This window comes from Oryza glaberrima, chromosome 1, assembly GCF_000147395.1.
Source record: "Oryza glaberrima chromosome 1, OglaRS2, whole genome shotgun sequence".
NCBI classification, from domain to species: Eukaryota; Viridiplantae; Streptophyta; class Magnoliopsida; order Poales; family Poaceae; genus Oryza; species Oryza glaberrima.
The window spans coordinates 34646256-34672637 of record NC_068326.1 but is presented as its reverse complement, the minus strand read 5'-3'; the positions used below and the strand labels follow the sequence as shown (position 1 = coordinate 34672637).

General features: G+C 43.9%; 5 protein-coding genes across 6 annotated transcripts; 4 read left to right on the top strand and 1 right to left on the bottom strand.

Annotated features, from left to right (window-relative positions):
- Positions 1 to 1792: 1792 nt before the first annotated feature.
- On the top strand, positions 1793 to 3811 carry LOC127760436 (amidophosphoribosyltransferase, chloroplastic-like). The gene has a single exon (XM_052284696.1). It carries the CDS (start codon positions 1862 to 1864, stop codon positions 3518 to 3520), a length of 1659 nt encoding a protein of 552 aa, XP_052140656.1. The 5' UTR covers positions 1793 to 1861; the 3' UTR covers positions 3521 to 3811.
- A 3306-nt stretch (positions 3812 to 7117) lies between these two features.
- Positions 7118 to 8242, bottom strand: LOC127765706 (uncharacterized). Its single transcript, XM_052290651.1, has one exon. The coding sequence runs from the start codon at positions 8234 to 8236 to the stop codon at positions 7118 to 7120; it is 1119 nt and encodes a 372-aa protein (XP_052146611.1). The 5' UTR covers positions 8237 to 8242.
- A 953-nt stretch (positions 8243 to 9195) lies between these two features.
- LOC127757998 (uncharacterized) lies at positions 9196 to 10963 on the top strand. The gene is made up of 2 exons (XM_052283634.1): positions 9196 to 9313; positions 10170 to 10963. The coding sequence occupies exons 1-2, from the start codon at positions 9196 to 9198 to the stop codon at positions 10961 to 10963; spliced, it is 912 nt and encodes a 303-aa protein (XP_052139594.1).
- Positions 10964 to 13856: 2893 nt separating this feature from the next.
- On the top strand, positions 13857 to 17971 carry LOC127760547 (3-phosphoinositide-dependent protein kinase 2-like). 2 transcript variants are annotated; one of them, XM_052284828.1, is made up of 11 exons: positions 13861 to 14465; positions 14571 to 14751; positions 14878 to 14930; positions 15016 to 15117; positions 15202 to 15307; positions 15392 to 15470; positions 16250 to 16415; positions 16715 to 16849; positions 16927 to 17093; positions 17242 to 17464; positions 17541 to 17971. In XM_052284828.1, the coding sequence occupies exons 1-11, from the start codon at positions 14274 to 14276 to the stop codon at positions 17631 to 17633; spliced, it is 1497 nt and encodes a 498-aa protein (XP_052140788.1). In that variant the 5' UTR covers positions 13861 to 14273; the 3' UTR covers positions 17634 to 17971. The 2 variants fall into 2 exon arrangements, with proteins under 2 accessions (XP_052140789.1, XP_052140788.1); XM_052284829.1 differs by lacking the exon at positions 17541 to 17971 and having other exon boundaries at positions 13857 to 14465; positions 16927 to 17040; positions 17134 to 17274.
- A 615-nt stretch (positions 17972 to 18586) lies between these two features.
- On the top strand, positions 18587 to 26382 carry LOC127760546 (5'-3' exoribonuclease 3). The gene is made up of 23 exons (XM_052284827.1): positions 18587 to 18951; positions 19438 to 19540; positions 19886 to 19962; positions 20091 to 20282; positions 20433 to 20552; positions 20651 to 20713; positions 20866 to 21012; positions 21120 to 21284; positions 21456 to 21533; positions 21673 to 21759; positions 22682 to 22954; positions 23051 to 23146; positions 23303 to 23398; positions 23575 to 23645; positions 23752 to 23880; positions 23965 to 24041; positions 24127 to 24167; positions 24248 to 24322; positions 24425 to 24582; positions 24782 to 24886; positions 24970 to 25045; positions 25134 to 25240; positions 25322 to 26382. Exons 1-23 carry the CDS (start codon positions 18748 to 18750, stop codon positions 25986 to 25988), a joined length of 3207 nt encoding a protein of 1068 aa, XP_052140787.1. The 5' UTR covers positions 18587 to 18747; the 3' UTR covers positions 25989 to 26382.

The following is a 26382-nucleotide window of genomic DNA, read 5'->3' as shown; positions in this document are numbered from 1 at the left end:
TGGGGTTAGGGAGCGGGGCAAAGAAGAGCTGGGCGTGGGGGCGGCGGTTGTCTACGGTCGCCGCGAGACGCATCGGCCGCTATTCCACCTTCCCGCCGCCCTCTGCCGCGTCGCCGGCCGCCCGTATCGAGTGCCGCCCTACGCCGCATGGTCACCGCGAGCCGCGCCGGCCGCTACTCCACCTTCCCGCTGCCCTCTTCCGCGTCGCCGGCAGCGGGGCAGAGAAGAGCTGGGCGTAGGGGCGGCGGTCGTCTACGGTCGCCGCGAGCCGCGTCAACCGCTACTGTACCTTCCCGCCGCCCTCTGCCGCGTCGCCGGCCGCCTGTATCGCGCGCCGCCCTGCGCCGCACGGTCACCGCGAGCCGCGCCGTCGAGGGAGAGAGAGAGGACGTCGCCAGCCGCCTGCATCGCGTCGCACGGTCACCGCGAGCCGCGCCGGCCGCTACTCCACCTTCCCGCCGCCCTCTGCCGCGTCGCCGGCCGCCCGTATCGCGCGCGGTGCTACGCCACACAATCACCGCGAGCCGCGCCATCAAGGAAGAGAGAGAGAGGAAGAAAATAGGAAGAGAGAGAGAGAGAAAGGGCAATTTGTTCAAGGCATGTAAAAAAGTGGGGCCCTCTCTAGTCTGCACGGAAATTATTAATTTAATGGGTGTAGTGTCCACCAGCAAATAACCATATTTTAAGAGTGTGTTCCCTCAAAAGTCACTTCGCGCGGTGTCCTACAGCTAAAACCGCAAAGTCACGATGTCCTGTAGCAAAATTTGCCTTAGTTTAGCTATCAGCATGCCCAAACAGGATACAGGCCGTGTTTAGTTTCCCCTATTCTTAACTTTCCATCACATCATATCACATCAAAAACTTTTCTACACATACAGTGGCGGAGCCAGGATTTCAAAGTTGGATATTCCCATCTAAGCGCTGTGCCGTTGCCCGTCCCTGCCCCTCGCGGCCGCCGGCCACCCAACCAACCTGACCGCCTTAGCTTGGCGGAGTGTCGGGCACCGCCCGCCGCGGCAATGGCCTCCCCCTCCGCGGTCCAGCTCCCGCCGCCGATTGCCGTCTCGCCGCGCTACCACCTAGGGTTTGCAAATGGGGAGTGGCGCGAGGGAGCCGAGCCAGGAAGGGATGGGTCATGGAGGGAGAGCGAGAGGGGGCTGTCTGAAAGAGTGGTGGCTAAGTGGGTCAATTGATGTCTGATGGGTCATGACGGAGTGGGTCGGGTTGGTTGGAAGCATCGCAAGATACTAGTTGGGCTGTGTTTGGATCAAAGAGTTGAGGATTTAGGTGTACAAATATGTGTACATGTGTATATACTATAAGTATATTTATTTTTTGATAAAAAATGTTGGGTATTCCCGGGAATACCCGGGAATCATGGTGGCTCCGCCACTGTACACATATAAACTTTCAACTATTTTTTCAAACTCCCAACTTTCTTCAAACTTTCAACTTTTTTTAGGAACTAAACACACCCATAAAAGAGACTCGGACGGCAGCAAGCCTTGGGCACAGCTGTAAATTGATTCAAAACATTGACAGCCAAAAACCCCTTAAAAATCACTCGCAGCAGATGGAAAACCGATTAAAAATTTCCATATCCAAGACTACAATTAAACGATTCCATTTCTTTTCGCTGGGATGAACTGGGAAATACGAGGCCCAAAGATACCATTCCGGATAACACGGACCGTATATTATACGGTACAATACACACTGTGTACGTATAAAAAGAAAATTTAGTAAGAAATACGATCGCCACACGCCCACCTGGGCCTCCTTAAATCTCGTCCCTTCACTTGCGTTCGGGAGGGCATCCTCGGAAGCCCTCACCCTCCCAAAACTCCCACGCACACCACCAATGGCCGCCGCCGCCGCCGCCGCCGCCACCGCCACCGCCTCCTCCGGCCTCATCCGCTGCGCCACGGGAGGCGCGCCGGCGCACGGCCACCACCAGGTGTTCAGGTGCTCCGCCGCCAAGCCGTCCCCTCTCGCGCTGCGCCACCGCGCGGGCCGCCCCGCGCCGCTGCAGGCTTTCCCCGAATACGACCGCGTCACGCCTTTCGACTATGACGGTGAGGTGGACGGCGGCGACGGCGACGACCACCCGCGCGAGGAGTGCGGCGTGTTCGGCGTCGTCGGGGACCCGGACGCCACGTCGCTCTGCTACCTCGGCCTGCAGAAGCTGCAGCACCGCGGGGAGGAGGGGGCTGGCATCGCCGCCGCGGGGGACGACGGCACGATCAAGCTGGAGAGGGGGCTGGGGCTCGTCGGGGACGTGTTCGGCGACCCGGCCCGCCTCGGCAAGCTCCCCGGCCAGGCCGCCATCGGCCACGTGAGGTACTCCACCGCCGGCGCCGCCGCCTCCCTGCGCAACGTGCAGCCGTTCCTCGCCGGGTACAGGTTCGGGCAGCTCGCCGTGGCGCACAACGGCAACCTGGTGAACTACCAGGCGCTGCGGAACAAGCTGGAGGCGCAGGGCTCCATCTTTAGCACGTCGTCGGATACGGAGGTGATCCAGCACCTCATCGCCACCTCGCTCTCGCGCCCTCTGCTCGCGCGCATCTGCGACGCCTGCGAGCGCCTCGCCGGGGCCTACTCGCTGCTGTTCCTGACGGCGGACAAGCTCCTGGCCGTGCGCGACCCGTTCGGCTTCAGGCCCCTGGTGATGGGCCGCCGCGCCAACGGCGCCATCGTGTTCGCGTCGGAGACCTGCGCGCTCGACCTCATCGACGCCACGTACGAGCGCGAGGTGGAGCCAGGGGAGGTCGTCGTCGTCGACCGCCGCGACATGTCGGTGTCCTCCGCCTGCCTCGTCCCGCACCGCCCCCGCAAGTCGTGCGTCTTCGAGCACATCTACTTCGCGCTCCCAAACTCCGTGGTGTTCGGCCACGCCGTCCACGAGCGCCGCAACGCCTACGGCCGCGCGCTCGCCGAGGAGTCCCCCGCCCCCACCGCTGACGTCGTCATCCCCGTTCCGGACTCGGGGTTCTACGCCGCGCTGGGATTCTCGCAGACGTCGGGGCTCGAGTTCCAGCAAGGCCTCATCCGGTGGCACTACAGCGGCCGCAGCTTCATCCAGCCGTCGCAGGCGATCCGCGACCTCGCCGTCAAGCTCAAGCTCGCGCCCGTGCACGGCGTCATCAGGGGCAAGAGCGTGGTAGTGGTCGACGACTCGCTCGTCCGCGGCACCACCTCGAGCAAGATCGTGCGCCTGCTCCGCGACGCCGGCGCGCGCGAGGTGCACATGCGGATCGCCAGCCCGCCGGTCATCGGCTCCTGCCTCTACGGCATCGACACGCCCAGCGAGGGCGAGCTGATATCGAACAGGATGGACCTCGAGGGAGTCCGCAGGGCGATCGGCTGCGACTCCCTCGCGTTCCTCTCGCTCGACAAGCTCCACACCATCTATGGCGACGAGGCGCATGAGCTCTGCGACGCCTGCTTCTCGCGGAATTACCCGGTGCTCCCCACCGTGCCGGAGCCGGTGCCGGAGTTGGTGTCCGCCTTCGAAGACTGACATGAACTCGCAACTAGGGGAAGTGGCTCTACTATACTCTGCAATCTGCATATGCTTATATAGAAATTTTAGACTCAATTTTGGGGCTTGGTGGCAATATTTGTCCTTGCAATTGCATTCATCAATCTGAATTTTGGGAGTAAGGTTTAGCTATTGGATATTGATCGAGCTGATACGGTTAAGTTTGATCTGTCTATTCATCTATTGTATTGCCAATGCCATCATGGTGATGATGATGAACGAGATAATTGCTTCAATGACACATGGTGAAAAAGTTGCCTTTTTGGTATGTATACCACCTTCTTATTTTGATTGGAAGGCTGTCCTTGTCTCATCTTTTGTGTATCTTCCCATCCATGGTTGTTTGCCTTTTGAGCTAACAATAGAATTGTTGGAGTACCATGTCTATGTGCAAATCACTCTACTGTCATAGTATTAAGTTTGTTGCGGTATTTCGTTAGTACCTTTGCACTGTTGGGACTTGGGAGTCGACACGTTTCAGACCTAGTGATACATCCTATTGGAGCCAGAAATTTGTGAAAAGGTTTCCTGCTTTCACTATGGAAATTGTTTTCCAAGAGGTCAAATTTCGCACTCTCAGGCATGCATTTCCTTGCTATTTGAAACATCCAATAGAATTTTTGTGCAAGTTTAACGGAGCATTTTTTATGGAGCTCCTATAGCAAATGAGCCACTATATTTCAAGCCCACTCTAATTCAAGTTTTCAACAATATTTTCTATAGTTACTCAACTTGTATGGGAAAAGAAAATTGATGTGGGACTTCAATCTTACGTTGTAGTGAGATGTCAACCTGAATTATTAGTGAAATGCAAATTTCAAGCTCCTGTCGCATAAGGGAAATGCATTTACCTATATTATTTTCATAATATTGTCTTATTCAAAGTCAACTAAGAAAAGTTTACTGTTTGCTAGTTTAACAGTAGTGTGGACCTTTGCACATTTCAGTCAAACTATGTATACTTCATTGAAAGTAGTCTTCCGACATTATCTTTGCTGGGATATTGACTTGTCTCCAGGAACAAAAATACTTAGTACTTTAGTAGAAGAAATCCAAAGCATCATGATGTTGATACTTATCCTTATTTATATTTTAAATCTTGACTAAAACTAAAATTATTAAATTATCTAATAAGATTTTCTCATGTGATTCTTCGGCTCCGCTGTACTTGTGTTTGAACGAAAACTCACCTATCAGTGTTCAGCTTTGACATGTTCAAAATCATGGTGTTCACCTGTTTTCGCCTCGCTGGTTATCTTTTACTACATTTTTCCCTGCCGTTGGGGCCATGGTATAAGGTCAATTGTTTCTCTGAATCAGTTTATTTTTTTTTTTTGAAATTTATTTCTCTGAATGCTGAGTTAATTCATGAGATATCTTTATTTCTCTGAATGCTGAGTTAATTCATGAGATATCTATGGTCAGCTCCATGTTGTACTACTCTGATAGTCTGATAAGGGCATTGACAGGGTGAGCTCAGCTGCTGAATGCAAACGGATAGACTGGCATTTCCGTTTTGATGGAGCGTTTATATATGAGGAGGTTAAGTATCTTTCTAGGTGACTGGAGATGAAGGGCTTATTTGTTATTATAGAGTCAATTTTTGCTTAACCAATATTTTGATAGTGCCAAAGCCATGACAAGTGTGAAACCAGCGTGAAAAAAAAAATGTTAACAAACCATACCTCCGTATGACACTATTTAAGTTGCTAGAAATTAGATAGAACAAAAAAAATTGACATCACTCCAAACAAGCTTGAAGTACCTTTTGTCAGTGATTCTCTCGACGTTTTCTTCATGTGTTAACAATTGGCCAGCTTCAATCTGCAGATTTAGCAAGTACATTGCTCCTTGTCCGTGCTGTAAACTTGAGAGGTTATTTTTCTTCTGCTTTTGCTCATGTTTATTGGTGGAATGGACGGTACTCTCTCTCTCTCTCAGCCTCATATGAGCCGTGTCTGCCTTTTGCCCTGGATCTTGTTGGTCATGCCGTGAGTTTGTAGCAATATCAGTGGTCAGTCTCAACTTCAAAGTGCAGTGAGCCTTTGATGTCTTTCAGCAGGATGGTTCCCCCTTCTCGGGCCTGCATTTGCTGCAAATGAGCTAGTTTTGCCCACAAACTGCCTATTTTGCAGGTAGGCTAATTTGTCTGAACAGTTGATGTCTAATAAAGCTTCATCGTTAAGAGAGAGTTCGACCAGAGATTTCAGCAGTCCTGGTTTCCACGATATACTGTTAATAGGTTATAGAAACTATTTTCTACTAAAATTCAGATAAAATTCATGTGATACATTCCAAACGTGCAAACAAGATGTCTAAGAGTTTCCTTGCTTTTAGTTAAGTCGTGATTTTGTGATTTTGTAACTCGTACTCCCTCCGTCTCAACGAATTTGGACAAAGGCTTAGTACAGGTTCATTGTACTAGGAGGGGATGTAACCCCCTCCGTCTCAACGAATCTGGACAAAGGCTTTGTACAGGTTCATTCTACTAGGAGGGGAGGGGTCACATCCCCTCCTAAGAGCAAGGCTAATACTTTAGCTGGCTGCTGGCTGAATACTACTACCATGTCATCTATAGTCATCACTATAGCTGGCTCATATAAAAGACTAGCGGTTAGGTTGGCTGTTGGTTTACCTATGTGCAGATTTGGGTATTTAATATTTACTTGTGTTCCTGATCTGCTGTGGCTACATCTCTGTGGTTTCTTCATCAATCAATATATGGATATGCAAATATGGTCGTGCATGCACATAAAAAACAACAAAACAGCACTAGTACTTCAAATTCATATCACGCTGATTATTGCAAAAAAAAAACATATTGCTCAGAAACATATAATTTTCAAAGATCATATCACATTATAACTTCAAGCAACAATGTTCATCTCAATAACCATAGATATTTTTCAGGCAACAATATTCATCTCAATGATCAGATAGCAAATAATTTTCAAGCAACATTGCACGCATGATATGATGAGATTTGAGCACCATGACACCGGCGCTTAAAACATTACATGAGTCTTTCTGAAAACATTAACCAAAAGTACTGCTAAATAAGCTCTCTGGCAGACAAACCATTAGTTATTGAGCTAAACAACGATAATGGCATAGAGCCTTAGTTGGAACTTCAGTAGAAAGAAACAACAAGCCATAATTTAGTTGAAACTTCAGTAGAAAGCAACATCCAACCCATTTGCCTCAAAAGCCTTTATTCACTGTATGGGAAATTGAAAATAAAGCCAATGATAAATATTTAGCCAATGCAAACAAATGGTATGTACTATGAAGCAAGAGCATACTATGAATAACCTACTCACTATATGGGAAAAAGGAAACAAATGCATGGGTAAATATTTAGCCAATGCAAACAAAAGCATATTATGAATAACCTGCCATTATCACACTTATTTTAGTTACCACTCTACGCATACATGTTTAGTACGTACCTGTAAGTAGCACCCACGACAACCAGCAACAGCACAATCCTGAAATGAAGCACATGTTATCATGTCAATCCACAATGTCAAAGGGAAAAAAGAATAGAAACATACAGATATCAGTATCCTACCATGACTAATTATGATGGTTATCTCCAAACTTATGCCAAATGTGCTCGACCAAATCATTTTTAAGTTGGGTGTGTTGTGGACGAGAACGGACAGTAGCTTTTTTGCGCATCACATCAGCAAAACACAGATTACCACCTATATTCACTTCAGGAGGCAGCGCAAACGATGCCCCTGGATTCTCATTCAAGTCAATATGAATGGTAGCTTCCTCTCTCTCATCTTCGACTATCATGTTGTGGAGAATCACACAAGCTAGCATGATCCTCCCAACACTCTTCCGCCTCCACAATCGTGCAGGCCGACGGACAATGGTAAATCGGGACTGCAACACCCCAAAAGCACGCTCCACATCTTTCCTTGCCCCTTCTTGGTGCTTGGCAAACAACTTATGCTTCTCAGTTTGGGGAAGAGGTATGGTCTTCATGAAGGCAGCCCATTCTGGATATATACCATCAGCAAGGTAATAACCTGTTCCATACTCATTCCCATTGACTGAAAACTGAACTTGCGGGGCTTCTCCTTTCAATGCATCAAAAAACAATGGGGACTGGTTCAGCACATTAAGGTCATTGTTTGACCCAGCAACTCCAAAGAAAGCATGCCAAATATGCAAGTCCTGGGAAGCAACAGCTTCTAGGACTATTGTTGGTACTCCATAATCACCACGGGTGAATTGCCCCCTCCATGCTAAAGGACACTTCTCCCAACGCCAGTGCATGCAATCTATGCTTCCTAACATTCCAGGAAAACCACGAGACTCGTTGACCTGAAGTAGACGCTCAACATCCGAGGATGTGGGGCGTCGCAAGTACTCCCCACCGAACACCTCAATCACCCCCCGTGTAAACCTATCCAAGCACTCTAATGAAGTACACTTCCCAATCTTCAAGTACTCATCAAGGGCATCTGCAGGAGTGCCATATGCCAGCATGCGCATGGCTGCTGTACACTTTTGCAGTGGTGAAAGCCCTATTCGACCAGTACAATCTACCCTATAAGTGAAATAGGGAGAACACTGACCAAGGGCATTCACAATGCGTAGGAAGAGGCGTCTATTCATACGGAATCTTGTACGAAATATACTCTCAGTGTAGAGTGGTTCTGCAGCGAAGTAGTCCTCCATAAGACGCTGATGAGCAGCAGCATGATCCCTCTGAATGCACTTCCTTGGACCACTCCGTCTCCAAGATACCCCAACTGAGAGACTAGCCTTGATCTTTATAGTGAGCCTCCTAGCAAAGGAGTCTAGAACCCCCCGCTCAGCAACATATTGCTCCATAATCTTTGATGGGGCTAGTTCATCGGAATCATCTGAGTATGAAGATGAATCCGGCATAGTGGGAGAGGAAGATGGGATTGGTAGGCTGAGTAGGAAGATGATATGCAAGAGAAGGAATATGGGTGTGGGTGGATGAATATGAAGGTAGGATAAAGCATTTTATAGATGTATCTTGTTCTGGTTATATGTAGGTGTGTATATTTATTGCTGCATGGTTATCTGAAATGCATTGTAGTTAAGTGAATTGGACTATTGACTGCATGATTTTTTGCACTGCATGCTGTTGACTAGATTAATGCAATAGAGAACATGTTGAACTTGTATTCTGCCAGAAATTTCAGCATGGAACAATTTAATGCAGCACCATAAGTATTTCACCAGATAACAATGCATAGTAACTATAACTTATAGCACCATAAGTATTTCACCAGATAACAATGCATAATAACTATAACTTGCATAAATAAATAAGTTTTAGCAGGATAAAGTTCAGAAAGTGACTATATTATAGTAGAGAACAATGCAAAGTTTCAGCATGATAAAGTTAAGAAAATAACTATATTATAGTAAACAAGAATGTAAAGTTTTCCCCTTCGCCGTTCCTCCTCCCCGATGCCAGATTCCTTCATCCGCGCGCCAAATCGGCCTCGCCTCCCACCAAATCGATGTATAAATCCTCAATCCACTCCAAAGCAACTGAGTTTTCCCCCAAATTGTCTCCTCCCAAACCCTAGATGCCAAATTCGTCACCAACCTGCAGCAAGATGGGGCGGCAGTCTAAAAGGGCGTGTGCGCCGACGCCTATGGAGGTCCCGTCGCCGGGGAATCAGCCCGTCGCGCCGCCAGGGAATCAGCCTGTCACGCAGCCGCTGCCACCTCAGTTCGTCGTCCCGTCCTCGTTTGCTTCCACCTACAGACCCGGTGCATTGTTCTCTGCAGTAACTACGCAGTCCATGGCGCCCTCGTCCGCACCATGTTGGTTCACCACGTTGTAGCAACCAGGCATGACTGGTTCGTCGACTCAAGGACCTTGGTTGTTCTCTACTGGAATTGGTCCATCTACAGAGAATGCTGAGCACCCTGATATCCATGTGTTGTATGATACTGTCCCTCTCTTCTCAATTTTTTTGGTTGTTTAATTTTTCTTATTCTGTATGGATGATTTTTCTGCATAATCGATTGATATGCCCTATTGATCTGTTCAAGGCTTCATCTGGGTGCATGCCAATGTACTGAATAGTTCACATTATGTGATTCACGTTAGTAAAAAAAACATTCTGTGATTCACATTGGGGGAGGGTATATGGATCAGATTAGCTCCTAAATTGCATTAAATTTATCACGCAAAACAATTCTTGATGTGGGTTGTATAGATTGCAAGTTTCTGCTTTGACTCTTCTCTGCTTATAGTTCAGGATTTCTTAGCAAGCAACCATTGATTTGTTAGCCTAAGGTGTTATAATAAATTTTCAGTAAACTGCTATATAGTATCTTCCATGGAGATATATATGCTTTAATTTACAGCCACACTAGTCCAGTGACTATCGCTTCCTGAATAGGGCACTTCTAGATGTATATATGTTTGAGATATATGATTCTGATTTTTGTGTATACATGTCTGAGCAGGGGAGTGGATTCTCACCCACCTGGTGGTTTACTTAAATTTTTGAGGAAAACCACACCAAGAACTGAACAACATGTGTGCAATGGGAGTTCATTGTAGCCAATCAACGTTGGCGACGACTGCAATGTTGGCGATTGCGTTAGGACTGAAAAGCGCTTGCCTCGGATGTTGAGCGTCTACTTCAGGTCAACGAGTCTCGTGGTTTTCCTGGAATGTTAGGAAGCATAGATTGCATGCACTGGCGTTGGGAGAAGTGTCCTTTAGCATGGAGGGGGCAATTCACCCGTGGTGATTATGGAGTACCAACAATAGTCCTAGAAGCTGTTGCTTCCCAGGACTTGCATATTTGGCATGCTTTCTTTGGAGTTGCTGGGTCAAACAATGACCTTAATGTGCTGAACCAGTCCCCATTGTTTTTTGATGCATTGAAAGGAGAAGCCCCGCAAGTTCAGTTTTCAGTCAATGGGAATGAGTATGGAACAGGTTATTACCTTGCTGATGGTATATATCCAGAATGGGCTGCCTTCATGAAGACCATACCTCTTCCCCAAACTGAGAAGCATAAGTTGTTTGCCAAGCACCAAGAAGGGGCAAGGAAAGATGTGGAGCGTGCTTTTGGGGTGTTGCAGTCCCGATTTACCATTGTCCGTCGGCCTGCACGATTGTGGAGGCGGAAGAGTGTTGGGAGGATCATGCTAGCTTGTGTGATTCTCCACAACATGATAGTCGAAGATGAGAGAGAGGAAGCTACCATTCATATTGACTTGAATGAGAATCCAGGGGCATCGTTTGCGCTGCCTCCTGAAGTGAATATAGATGGTAATCTGTGTTTTGCTGATGTGATGCGCAAAAAAGCTACTGTCCGTTCTCGTCCACAACACACCCAACTTAAAAATGATTTGGTCGAGCACATTTGGCATAAGTTTGGAGATAACCATCATAATTAGTCATGGTAGGATACTGATATCTGTATGTTTCTATTCTTTTTTCCCTTTGACATTGTGGATTGACATGATAACATGTGCTTCATTTCAGGATTGTGCTGTTGCTGGTTGTCGTGGGTGCTACTTACAGGTACGTACTAAACATGTATGCGTAGAGTGGTAACTAAAATAAGTGTGATAATGGCAGGTTATTCATAATATGCTTTTGTTTGCATTGGCTAAATATTTACCCATGCATTTGTTTCCTTTTTCCCATATAGTGAGTAGGTTATTCATAGTATGCTCTTGCTTCATAGTACATACCATTTGTTTGCATTGGCTAAATATTTATCATTGGCTTTATTTTCAATTTCCCATACAGTGAATAAAGGCTTTTGAGGCAAATGGGTTGGATGTTGCTTTCTACTGAAGTTTCAACTAAATTATGGCTTGTTGTTTCTTTCTACTGAAGTTCCAACTAAGGCTCTATGCCATTATCGTTGTTTAGCTCAATAACTAATGGTTTGTCTGCCAGAGAGCTTATTTAGCAGTACTTTTGGTTAATGTTTTCAGAAAGACTCATGTAATGTTTTAAGCGCCGGTGTCATGGTGCTCAAATCTCATCATATCATGCGTGCAATGTTGCTTGAAAATTATTTGCTATCTGATCATTGAGATGAATATTGTTGCCTGAAAAATATCTATGGTTATTGAGATGAACATTGTTGCTTGAAGTTATAATGTGATATGATCTTTGAAAATTATATGTTTCTGAGCAATATGTTTTTTTTTTGCAATAATCAGCGTGATATGAATTTGAAGTACTAGTGCTGTTTTGTTGTTTTTTATGTGCATGCACGACCATATTTGCATATCCATATATTGATTGATGAAGAAACCACAGAGATGTAGCCACAGCAGATCAGGAACACAAGTAAATATTAAATACCCAAATCTGCACATAGGTAAACCAACAGCCAACCTAACCGCTAGTCTTTTATATGAGCCAGCTATAGTGATGGCTATAGATGATATGGTAGTAGTATTCAGCCAGCAGCCGGCTAAAGTATTATCCTTGCTCTCAGGAGGAGGAACGAAGCGCCGGCAGATACGCTCGCATCGGGCTGCAAGAAGGCTTTTTTTTCTCGTACGGTGCGCTTTAGCCGGGCGATAGATGGACCGCCCGCTCCGCCCTTTTTCGTCTCTTCTCACTCCTCCACCTGGGATTTTGATGATGTGGAACATGTTACCGCCTGCTGACTAGGACCTATTAAACTTGCTCTAAATTCATTGTACTAGGAGGGAGCAGTCGTTTGTTCTACTTCCTCTGTATTAATTGGGTGTTGTGTAAAGACCGAAATAAATTCTATTATTAAAAAAAATAAACTGTCTCGTGTCTAACAGCAAGGCTAATAATACAACCGACTTGTTAGCTATAAGTTTCTTTGTAACATTCTCTCAGTCTACCCATATAATAGTTAGTTCTTTACAATTTAATACATGGTTCACTTGTCTCTCTCATAGAGTTTCTGGTTTTTATATTCAAGCCGGCTGTAAGTTTACAGCCCGCTTCTCCTCTCTTCTCTCCTACACCTCAGCATTTAGCCGGCTTATAGCCTACTATTATACTCTAATACACGCGACACAATAAGTTGCATGATCCACTCCTCCTTGCTTTCAGTTTCAGACATTCGGCACGAGGAGCTACGAAGAGTGGCCGGGGAGGAGCAGAGGAGCACCATGATAACGGCGTGTGGCGATTGTCACTGCAAATCTCATCTCTCCGGTCTTTCTCTAGCCCTTCTTTTTTATTTTCCATGCACCAGTGACCTTTTTGACCCCACAGAAGAGAATTTCTCGGGCACACAACAACACAAACTGACGGCCCCATCGTCTGGCGTGCAATATATTTGCAAAGAAAAATAATTTATGAATACAATTCTTTTATATATATATATATATATGTATGTATTCTTAACGATCTAAAAAGCAAGACTGAAAAATAATTTTTAATAAAAATTTTAAAATTAACTCTAAATTTAAGATTAAAAATTTAAATTTTAACTAATAAAAGCATAGATGAACTATTTCGCTCGGGAGGGAGTCATCAGTCATCACTGCTGCTTTTTTTGCTGCAGTGTGGTGCACAGACCAAGGACCAATGCGGCCAGAGAAGAAAAAGAAAAAATGATGCGTGCCGTGCTGTTCCTGTTCCTCTCATGCTTTCATGGGGCCCTTGCTATCCTATTCTACACATTGCTGACCATATGATTTTACTGGAGTAGTGCTTCTTTTTTTCGTTGCTGCTGCTTTGTGGATAAATTCATAGATGGAGAGTGTGTATTGTACGTTGAGATAAAGATGAGACACTCTCAAAACAAGTACAGGTCACTTTTGTGTTTTATTCAGAGAAAATTAATTAGATGTTACAGTGCAGTTTAGTACTCCAGTATTTATGCAAAGGTAGTCACTGGGAGATAGATCATTCTGAAAAACAGTGTTTATGAAACTGGAAAGAGATGTGGGTATTATTTTATTCAGTTAATTTATACAAGCAAAACGAATTATATAGTTCATGCTACTGTTGGTAGTGGTACTAAAATCAATAGCCAGTGCGCAAAAGATCGGATTTTTACAAGCGAAGAACAGCACAGCAAATTCAGAGCTAAAACGGATCGATGCTCAGTGCTGAAAAGATCGAATTTTCCCCAGCAATCTCGTGGCAAAAACCTCAGATTTTTATTCAATCATCACTGCAATAAGTTACTTTCTCTATCCTAAAATATATATAAAAAACTAAAATCTCATGGAACAAAATATAAAACCTTATTATCGGATAGAGATAATTTCATAGTAGTAGTAAATAAACTGTTGGAATGGATAAACCGGAGCTACGAGAAAGAAGAAAAAGGAGCTCCATTTCTCGGCCACTGCCTGTCTGCCTCCTCCCATCATTCGATCACTCCTCCTCCCTCCTCTCTCCCTCCCTCCGCGACCCAACAAGGAAGACGACGAAGAGGAGGAGAGAGAAGAGGAGGAGGAGGAGGAGGAGGAAAAGCTCTCTCTCTCTCTCTCTCTCTCTAGATTCGATTCCTTTCGTCCGGCGCGGCCAACCCGAAAGGCTGCGGCCGTCGCAGTCCAATCGATTCCCCCCCTGCGCTGCGCTGCGCTTTCCCACCCCTCGAAGCCGAATCCGATGGTTCCTCCACCCGTTGACCGCCTCCGCCATCGGAGGCCGCGCCGCGCCCTCGAACCCCGCGCCGCCTGCTGCTGCCTCCGCCGCCTCCGCCTCCTATAGATACCGCCCCGGCTCACCGCGGCCCGGCCCTCCCGAATGGCGGTCGGCGGCGACGACGACATGGAGAGGGACTTCGCCGCCAGGCTCCGCCTCGCGCCCTCCCCCGCCTCCCCGACCGCCGCCGCCGGAGGTGGCGGTGGCGGGATCGCCTTCCGCGCGCCGCAGGAGCAGTTCACCGTCGGCGACTTCGAGCTTGGCAAGATCTACGGCGTCGGCTCCTACTCCAAGGTGTTTTGATTTGATTGATCGGTTCGCATGCGATGATGCCCCCTGATCATCCGCATTCTCGTGGTTCTTGTGCCTGGTGGTGTCATTCATGGTGGAATTTGGCAGGTGGTGAGGGCCAAGAAGAAGGATACGGGGAATGTGTACGCGCTCAAGATCATGGACAAGAAGTTCATCACCAAGGAGAACAAGATCTCCTACGTCAAGATGGAGCGCATCGTGCTCGATCAGCTGGATCACCCGGGCGTCATCAGGCTCTTCTTCACCTTCCAGGACACCTACTCCCTCTGTTAGTGCCTTCCATTTGAGCTGAAACACTAACGGCTTCAAATATTAGCTCCAAAAGATTTTATCTCCAAATAAAAGTGTTGGCATTGGATGAACAAGACATTTCTTGCTGGTTTTTTCTGTGCAGATATGGCGCTTGAGTCGTGTGAAGGTGGGGAGCTGTTTGACCAAATTGTTCGGGTTGGTGTCGTGCTGCTCACAATGCCAACAATGCGGATAATTTATCTTGTATATTTGCTTCTTATGCATGGGGTTTTGCTTGCAGAAAGGTCGCCTGTCTGAGGATGAGGCCCGGTTTTATGCTGCTGAAATTGTTGATATTCTGGAGTATTTGCATAGTTTAGGCCTAATTCATCGGGATGTTAAGGTTCGCAAATCGTATTGGGGTTGCACATTGGCCTGCAGCAGTAATTATGGGTGGCTGTGACTCACACTGCTCTTGATCTTTCAGCCAGAAAATTTACTGCTTACTTCTGATGGGCACATCAAGATTGCCGATTTTGGTAGTGTGAAGCCTACAAAGGACACCCCGATCAAAGTCCTTCCAAATTCCACTAGTAAGATGAACATGTATATCAATGATTTGTCTTAAACGTCGCAGTAGTTCGTAAAATTCTGATTATCCTAAATTTACTCTACAGACGAGAGGGCCTGTACATTTGTTGGGACAGCTGCATATGTACCACCTGAGGTCCTGAACTCTGCCCCACCAACCTTTGGGTGAGTGAATAACTTCGTCTGGAAAGACTAACGCTTTGATAACCTATCTTCATTGGGAGTTATTTCACTTTTCCTTTGTAACACTTGAATGCTTTTTTTTTTCTCTTTCAATTGATCTCGTTTTTCCATTTTGTACGAGATGTTATCTTGGACTGTCAAAGTATGAGCACTGTACTTCCATTGACTAGACGCACCAAATATTCATACTGTAGCACTGTACCCTGCTTTAACCAAATGCACCTTCATACATGAAATGCCGAAGATTCATTAAGACTTGTCTTGTTAGGAAACAGAAGTGTATTAGAGTTGGCTGCCCTGGATGTGCTAAATGTCTCTCATGCTTTGACCGAATAGTAAAAAAATTATGTCTCATGCTATAACAAGAAATATGTTAAGTCCTAAAAGAAACTCAAAGACTTCAAAAAATGATATCAGTCGCAGAAGGAGTAGATGTGACAACTTGTGAACTGCATTTTCCTCCTGCTATCAGAACAATAGCTATGCTTTTAAAAAGTGAACTTTTCAGAAAAAATAATGCCTAAGGTAAATATGGTGCTCCATTTTTCAAGGTATGGTTACATCACCAATCAGTTTCTGAAAAGGGAGCTGGTTTAGCCCTAAGGACATTTATTGCTGAATTTTGGACTTCCAATCCTAATTTGCTGTCAGATGGGTGGTTAGCAAGCTTTAGAGTGCTGTGTTTTGTGTTGATACTGTATGAGTTATTATGATATCTTTATACATAATTTCTCTGATGAACCTTTATCTGTTCTTGACAGAAATGACTTATGGGCATTGGGGTGTACTCTATATCAAATGCTTTCTGGCTCTTCACCATTTAAAGATGCCAGTGAGTGGTTAATTTTCCAGAGAATTATAGCACGTGATCTCAAAATTCCTGAGTACTTCTCAGATGATGCAAGGGATCTCATTGACAAGCTGCTGGTATACATTGCATTCATTTATCCTTGTACAGCCTTTTCATCAGTAGTTCATTTGTTTTTCTAAAGATGTATAATGTTTATCTCACACAAGTCACCTTTGTACCATTTCATGAATTATTGTCACTCTTGCTTTCGCAATGGCAAATTCATAGTTGATTGTTTTTACTAGTTATTATGCATAATAATTTGTTTTGCTTCCTACGAAAATTGCATAGGTTATAATCTCAACTTGGACAACTGCAAGCGTGATTTTTTCAACTTGAGAACCGCAGTTAATCCTATGAGTTGGCTATTGTGTAGGATGTCGACCCAAGCAAACGTCCAGGTGCAGGACCTGATGGTTATGTGTCATTGAAGAAACATCCTTTTTTTAGAGGCATTGATTGGAAAAATATAAGGAGCACACGGGCACCGAAGCTTGCAATGGAGGCAAATGTAATTTCTTGTTACCTTTGTCCATTTTATCACTTCATACTTCCAGCTTCCATCCTTCTGACAGTCTCTCGACTCAGGCAAATGAGGATGAAGATAGTCAGGATTCAAGTTGGTTGTCACACATGGGAAGTGCTCCAGTCAACCAACATGTCAGTCCTGTTGGGAATGATGGTGCCTCATCATCTTCTGAAGTACGCTCCCATATATCTAGATTAGCTTCCATCGACTCCTTCGACTCTAGATGGTAAACACAGTTTATCACAACATTATATTATAACCTACAGGAGAGAAAAGAAAATTGAATAAAAGAGGGGAAATGACCGGCATCATGCTCAAATTTTTCCACAAGAGGTGATTCATGTTGGTGCATATTGCTTTTAACAATGTGACAGGCAGGACTTCCTGGAGCCTGGCGAATCTGTCGTTCTAATATCAAAACTGAAGAAGATAAACAAGCTAACGAACAAGAAGGTTCAGTTGATCCTCACCGACAAACCACAGCTGATCTGTGTAGATCCTGGAAAAATGGTGACTAAAGGGAACATCATGTGGTCTGATGACCCAAGTGAACTCAATGTGCAAGTATCAAACTCTTCGCATTTCAGGATATGCACGGTATTCTTCTTTGTTGTTACCATCCCTTGGTGTTATCCTTGCTCCTATGATGATGACTAACGCAGTTCGTTTACAGCCAAAGAAGGTGTCATCGTTTGAGGATGCAAAACAGCGCGCCTGGCAATGGAAGAAGGCGATCGAAGACCTACAACGCTGCCAGAAGAACTGACCATGACCAACTCAAGACGTCAAAATGGTGATATTAAGCATTGTGTATACACCATAGCCATCCTTTTCGCCTGGAGGAACATGGGGGAGACTATTGTTCCTGGTCTCCTGCATCTGTGCCCGATTGCAACGAAGTCTCAACAGTTGGCACATCGATGGATGTTCCTACATTTTTTTGTTTTCTTTTCCGGCCCTGCTAAATTCTCTTATAGCAAACAATTTTGCTCGTTTGTTTTGTAATTTGGTGCAGCAGATAGCATCAGGAATTCAGGATGATTGAAAACGTTTGCACTTGAAACATTTAACACAGGAAACTACATGAGATTGCCAGTTTGTACTGTTGCATCGTCTGACAAGCTTAACGTTGGTCCTCAGTCCTCACAGTTCATTCATTAATATTCAGGCAGATGGTTAGCATTTGGCATCGCATTATAGTCAGGCCTCCTTTTCAATGGAAGGATTTTACATGAATTTTGAAGAATTCATGTGTTCCAAAGAGCCATTCTTTCCTAGCGTCGGGTCAGGTCATCAAGTGTTTGAAGTTTACCAAAAAAAAGAGAGTACCAAATCAACAAGAAACACTTTTTCCTTGTAACGAACATCTCATCATCATCATCAGCTGACAAGTTCACTAAGCCCACAAAGCAAAGCACTGGGCTTGGGCCTAACTAATACTCGGCCCAAAATTTTACTAATCTTAGCCTGCGACCGGCCCGAGCCAGCCCGCCCGACCACTATTCGTAGCCTCGTCGTAGTCAACACCTTGACGCGTCGGACAAATCAAATCGTCTCTGTACATATAAAAAAACAAAAAAAAAAACAAAACTCTTTTTCACCCCCCAAAAATTACCCCAGTTTACCAGGGTCGAAACCGCAAAACCGCCTCTCTCTCTCTCTCTCCCTATCTTCGTCCTCGAACAAGATATTTTCAGACCGGAAAAGGCATATACCCCCCTCCCCTCCCCGCCCGCGTGGCCTACCCCCTTCGTTAGGGTTTCGCGCCCTCTTCCCTCTCTCCCTTCCCCTCGGCCGTCGGCCCGGCTCCTCGCGGCGGCGGCGGCGGCGGCTCGCTTTCTAGGGTTAGGGTTAGGGTTCCGGCGGTGGAGGAGGAGGAGATGGGTGTGCCGGCGTTCTACCGGTGGCTGGCGGAGAAGTACCCGATGGTGGTGGTGGACGTGGTGGAGGAGGAGGCGGTGGAGATCGAGGGCGTCAAGGTGCCCGTCGACACCTCCAAGCCCAACCCCAACGGCCTCGAGTTCGACAACCTCTACCTCGACATGAACGGGATCATTCACCCCTGCTTCCACCCCGAGGATAGGGTACGTCGATGTTTTTTTTTGGGCGTTTCTGTTTGCGTTGCTCTGGGGTTTGTTTGGGTGTTCGTATGGTGTCCCTCCGCTGTACAGGTGATGGATTTGTGTATGCCTGATTGATGTACGACGGAGCTGTGGCAGAGGAGATAGTTTGGTGAAATGATTTTGTAGCTTCCTGTTTTGTAATTTACCTGAGCGTTAAACATAATTTTGCAAATAACCACAAACTGCTAAATTGCCACATGAGCCATCTTAGGATGAGGATGCTGCTGTAGTTTAATCTTCAAACTCTGCATCGCAAATTTGTTAATTTGCCTTTTTGAGTTATGTTTATTTTCATTCGGTGGACGCACCAGCTTAGACTGCATGATGCTACTCTGTCATTGCCCTGCATTTCTCTTCGAACAAATATTTTAATGTTTACTGATTGCTCAAGTGCTTTCTGATTTCTCTGCTGACCATGATTTCTTGCTATTGTGTTATCTTTTACAGCCCTCTCCGACAACATTCGCTGAGGTTTTCCAGTGCATGTTTGATTATATCGATAGGCTATTTGTCATGGTTCGCCCTCGGAAGCTTATGTATATGGCCATTGGTACGTATAACATCTGATGTGTAGGAATTCTCTTACTACCTTTTTCCTTCCTAAAGGATTAGGAGTGTTAAGTGTCATTGCTCTTTTACCTGTTGGTCATCATCATAGAACAGCTTGCCATACTGCCAACTAATGCCTTTGTTGAAGTTAGCTATATACTATGACGAGTCATTTACATGAGTTTTGAATCAGGCATAATCCTCACCCGTAAACTATTTATTTGGCAGCATAGTACCTGTGCTTGTAAACTTTTGCTGTCCAGGGTCCTGTTTTTTACCACATATGTTTTGTTCTTGTCGATGGTTTCTTGTTGATATTTTGTATTATCTTACAATGGTTTTACAGATGGTGTTGCTCCTCGTGCCAAGATGAACCAGCAACGCTCTAGACGATTCAGAGCTGCAAAAGATGCTGCTGATGCGGTCAGTATTCTAGTGAAATTATCTTCCTTTATGCAGTGTATGATAATATGTCGACATTTAAATTCCCATTCATCGACGGCTTCAAGGGGTAGAATTGCATTTATGGCTTATTATTTTTCTATCTCCAGGCCGCAGAAGAAGAGAGGTTGCGTGAAGAGTTTGAGAGGGAAGGCAGAAAACTTCCACCAAAACAGCAATCTCAAACATGTGATTCTAACGTTATTACTCCAGGAACAGAGTTTATGGCTGTTTTATCGATTGCTTTGCAGTACTACATCCATCTCAGGTTGAATTATGATCCTGGATGGAAACAAGTTAAAGTAAGCATGGTTTTAAGCCTATCAGTTTTGTTTTGGCATTACATTCTGTCAGTATGTTCCATATGTTAACTTCACAAACTCTAAGGTTTACATTGATTGGAAAGGCAAGTATGAAAAAGTCATGTGTGTTCTGGTTAAATTCTTTTGAAGGTTATTCTTTCTGATGCCAATGTTCCTGGTGAAGGGGAACATAAAATTATGTCCTACATTCGCGGTCAACGGAATCTCCCTGGATTTAACCCAAATACTCGCCATTGTTTGTATGGCCTGGTATGTTCTATAAACCTATTTTTTATATATTTTAATTGGGCAATGTTTCTTCTGTTGGTCCTGCTAATGCATTTTTTTATATATACTCTTGAATGCAGGATGCAGACCTGATCATGTTAGCTCTTGCAACACACGAAGTACATTTCTCTATACTGAGAGAGGTTAGCTCTCCTCAGGACCTAGAATCAATGCCTTTTTGTGTAAATACATTTTACCATGTTATGTTAACTAAAAGAGCGGATTAGTTCCTTATGCTTTCTTGTTTATGTTATTTGTTTTCTCTCTCTTCTGACTATATTTTGGTTTCTTGCAGGTAGTTTATACACCTGGACAGCAGGACAAATGCTTCTTGTGTGGTCAGGTTGGACATCTAGCAGCAAACTGTGAAGGAAAGGTTAAGAGAAAAGCTGGGGAGTTTGATGAAAAAGGTGAAGCTATTGTTCCAAAGAAACCTTACCAGGTAATATTGTCTCTTTCCTTTGTTGCAATTTGTGGTCTAATAAGTACACTTTATGAATTTGCTGAGGACCTTGTTTTATTTTAATTGCTCCTTGTGTGACATTGCAGTTCTTGAATATATGGACCCTCCGGGAGTACTTAGAATATGAGTTCAGAATGCAGAATCCACCTTTCCCGATTGACTTTGAACGCATCGTTGATGATTTCATCTTCATGTGTTTTTTTGTTGGCAATGATTTTCTTCCACATATGCCAACATTAGAGATTCGTGAGGTTTGTTACCTGTTGTAAAGCTAAATGTTTTACTGGATATCTTCGTTTGAAGCTAGTAGCTATGAAATTATCAGATTACTACTTACTAGTAAATTGGATATTTATTTTATTCCTGCTTACAGTTCTCTTGTAGATTTGTTATTGCATGATGTTAACTTGGCTTTTCTGCAGGGAGCTATTAACTTGCTAATGGCTGTATACAAGAAGGAATTTCCTTCCATGGGTGGCTATCTAACTGATGCTTGCACGGTAATTAAAAAGCCACTCCTATTGAAGTTACCCATTTGTGTGTGTGTGTGTGTGTGTTTGTTTGCAGAAAGTAGTATTTTATTCCAACTGATCCAAGTTGGTATTTCAGTATTAACATGTTTTTCATCTGTTACATTAGCCGGATCTGAATAAAGTTGAACACTTTATTCAAGCAGTTGGCTCCTACGAGGATAAAATATTTCAGAAAAGAGCTCGTTTGCATCAGGTGATTTTATTTTATTTTACTCCTTAGCCTTTTCAATTCCCTTGTTATCTTGTTATCATCTGGCACCTAATCTTTATTTTTACTCCATGCCACTATGCGCCAAGGGGTTCACCATTAGCTATCAGTTGAAATTTCTGTTTGTATTTGGCAATGTAATTTCCTTATTTGCAAAGTTCATTGAGTGTTTATTTTGATATACTGGTAATTTCAGCCTGATGTACTGCGTTATATCTTCTATGACATGTTGTCTATAAACTTCCTTCAAATTGGAGGTAGTGATTGTGAATTTGCCACCTGCTACCAATAGTCCAACACACTGCATTTCTTACTAATTGCTCCGTGTATTGTTTTAATATTACACCGTATATCTTCTCTATGCTGCTTTCTTCTTAGCTAGCCTTGTAAATTCACAATATAACATGGAAAGGTTCACAATGACCAGATAATCCTTGACATGTAGGTTAGTGTTTTTTTTTTTTTTTTACAATACCTCTAAAGAAGTTAATTCTACAATTAGCATGTGTGAACACTGCCAATCCTTGAAAAGAAGTAAATGCTATGCTCCGTAGAAATCACATTATGTTTTGAACAATATTGAGACATTTTCGATTCCCATTTAGCTAGTAAAATCAGAAAAACCAGTTGATTGTTCAAGTATCTTCTAAACTAGTTATTTGTTCAAGGTTTTCTCCCCCATACTTTCCCCTAGAATTTAAATGTTACCCATGGAAAACTTCTGCATGCAGCGTACCACGTCCGTATGGCTTAGGCATGTTCCATCATTATTTATCCTTAGTTATGCAAAGCCTTCTGATATGATCAACATGAACTCTTGAGAAATAAATGTTTGCAACACTATTCTATATATCTGGCGGTCAAATATTCAACAAGTCATTGATGTTAAGTTCATATCCTTGTGTAGCGTCAAGCTGAAAGGATAAAACGAGAAAAGGCCCAAGCAAAACGAGGGGATGACCTGGATCCCCATGTCAGGGATGATCTTATTGTACCTGTTGCACGCTTCCAAGGGTCTCGCCTTGCATCTGGACCTGCGCCTTCACCATATGGACAAAATGGATCTGACAAAAACAATGGGGGAAAAAATAGTCGTGCTCGGAAAGCTGCACGGGTATCATCGTCAGGTTCAAGCATTGCGGCTGCTATTGTTGAAGCTGAAAATGACCTTGAAGCACAGGTAACTCATTTCATCTGGCTCCAGGAGAATTTATATTTGTTTTTGAAGAAACATTTTTGTGATTTTATCTGACACTTGTTCCTGTATCTTTCTTAGGAACGCGAAAACAAGGAAGATTTGAAGACAATGCTTAAAGATGCACTTCGTGAGAAATCTGATGTTTTTAATTCTGAAAATCCAGAGGAGGACAAGGTTAGTGTTTACACACAAGTCATGCCACTGCTGTGCTGGACCTTATTATACGTTTAATTAAAGTGTTTACTTTCCTTTTATTTTAACTCATTTACTTTCTATTAGCTATTTGTTTAAATGTTTTCAATTTAGTCATAACATTGTTTGTCTTCTCAGATAAAACTTGGAGAACCAGGATGGAGGGAAAGGTACTATGAAGAGAAGTTTGGAGCAAGAACACCCGGGCAGATTGAAGAAATACGCAGAGATGTCGTAAGTGTCTTGAATACCTTTGAATTACTGCATTGCCTGATAATGGTGTCATGATGATCTATTGCTGTTAATATATAGTTGTACGAACTTCCATAAAAGATGCCATTTCATCGCTATTTGAGCATGTACTCATTTATTATCTTATATGTATGATGTGCCCTATTCATCTTCTTCAGGTTCTGAAATATACTGAAGGTTTGTGTTGGGTAATGCACTACTATTATGAAGGTGTCTGCTCGTGGCAATGGTAATTTAGCTTGAGTTGGTCAATATAGGTTGAATTGTGTAAAGGTTTATTTTCAACTCTTTGTCAATGGCCTTAAATTGTTATCTGTCTACCTCACCATGCACAGGTTTTACCCTTACCATTATGCTCCTTTTGCTTCGGATTTGAGTGGTCTAGGTCAACTCAATATAACTTTTGAACTTGGGTCACCATTCAAACCGTTTGATCAACTTATGGGAGTTTTCCCAGCTGCGAGGTGAATACACTAAGATAATGTTCCCTAGATCCCAGTTCCTTAATGTTGTGGATTTTTTGTAAAGGTTGTGGCATTACATTTCAGCTCCCATGCACTCCCTGTACAGTATCGGCAATTGATGACAGATGCAAATTCACCAATAATTGATTTTTATCCAACTGGTATGCTTATATTTGTGATGTTTGATATATTTTTTATTACCTTTCCACTTTATAATTTTACACTGTTCACCCATTTGTGATGCAGATTTTGAAGTAGATATGAATGGGAAGAGGTATTCATGGCAGGTAAATTGATTATAATAGGGCATATATTTATGTAATGTAAGTATACCTACATGTTTAATCTATATATTTGAATTTGGCAGGGGATAGCAAAACTGCCCTTCATTGATGAAGCCCGGTTGCTAGCTGAAATTAAAAAAGTTGAGCATACTTTGACGGTATGGCAACAAAACAGATTGTCATTCAGTTGTGCTTTTATAATCCATGGAATAGGAGATCTTATTCTAAGATATGCATCGCTTTTCTTACCTTCTGTACAGCCTGAAGAAGCAAGGAGAAACAGTATCATGTTCAATATGCTTTTTGTGAATGGCTCCCATCCACTTTCGCCTTATATCTACTCCCTCAACAGCAAATTTGGACACCTACCTGACAGAGAGCGAAATGAAATTAAAGAAAAGATTGATCCTTCTTCTAGGTTAGCTAACCCTATTAGGATCCTTGATTTACTGCAAATGCTATTTTTATTAGTTTAAAAGCATATGGTATTTGCACTGACCAGTGTTGTAGATTCTGTAATGCCTTCTGTGTCAGGCAAAAGTTCTGGCTAGCATAGGCCACTGAATTGTTTTTTTCTTCTTATTATTTCCTTAACGCAGCTGCCTTGTTTTGTGCAGTGGAGGAATGAATGGTTACATCTCACTTTGTAGTGGGGATCCGTGCCCTCCTGTCTTCAGGTCTCCTGTTGATGGGTTGGAGGATATCATGGACAATCAAGTGATGTAAGTTCAATCCCTTCTGGGAAATTAAGATAATATGATTTATTGGCAATCTAATTTACCATCATGTCATCTGTCTTAATTAGATGTACAATCTACAAGCTTCCGGATTCTCATAAGCACATCGCTCGTCCACCTGTTGGTGTAATCATACCCAAGAAGGTACATCTCTATCATTTTTGTCTAGTATCAACACTAGTAACATCTTTCCACTTGAGAAATGGTAATAACAAATAAGTAAACTCTGCAGACTGTTGAAGCTACTGACCTGAAACCACCACCTGTGCTATGGCATGAAGACAGTGGTAGGAGGCCTCATGATAATAACAACAGGAGGCCTTATGAAAACAGCAACAGGTACACTATCTACCTTTTGTGTTATTTTGTCAATCCTTGCAACGTCATTGAAAATCCTAACCTTCTGGTGAAATTGTTTAGGCAAAACCCAGCTGGAGCAATATCTGGCCGCCAACTTGGGGAAGCTGCCCACCGACTTGTGGTGAACAGCTTGAATGCTCGGAGTGGCGGACAATACAATACCCCATTGATGCCATATCAAACCATAATGAATGGCATGCCTTATCCAAATGGGATTCCACCAAGGATGGAGCAGCCTGCTCCTGGCTGGCATGTTCCTGGTGATCTACCAAATGGTCAGGTACCACCAGCTTATGCATCATCATCAGGTCATTATCAGAACGATAGGTCTGGGCCTTCTCAGTATGGACGAGATAACCATGGAAGGTACCCATATGCAAGAGACAACCACCATGATTCAAGAGGAAGGGTTCCACCATACCATCAGAGCGGTGGAAACTCGTATCAATCACATTCTGCTCCATCAGCAGGTCCTGGACGGTATGCGCAACCCCCACCATATGCTGGGGGGTATGGTAGGAGCTACCAGCCTGCACCGTATGGAGGTGGTCAGCAGTGGCAGCAGCAGCAGCAACAACCTTATGGCTCCTATGCTGGGTCAGGGCCTTATGGGGGTGGGGCACCTCCTGCAAGGCCTAATTCACGACCACAGCAGTCGCAGAACCGTTACAATACCTTAGATAGGAATTCTAACAGGAGACCTCCACCAGGTCATGGGCGACACTAAGCCCAACCTCTGTTTGTTGTACCTGTGGTTTTGTTGTTAGAAAACCTGCGTACTAAAATAGAGAACCTCAGCCTAGTAAAACAGAGAACCTCAGCTTAGAGATATATATAGAGCAATTTGCATAGTCTCGTGATCGACAAGCTGCTATAGCATCAAAGGTTCTAAGAGGCATGTGTTGTACAATAGAATTGTCAGTTCATCAGATACTGGTGGCTGACTGCCGTTTTTCATTTGTGGCACTCATTATTTTAGCCCCCTAAGGTTGGGAATATGTTTAACAAGTTTTGTATTTTTAAGATAATAATGTTCTAGGTTAAATTTCAGTTTTGGTGGATATATGTCAAAATCTTGTATTCTTTTCTTATTTATAATGGAATTGTGGTTTTCCCTCTAA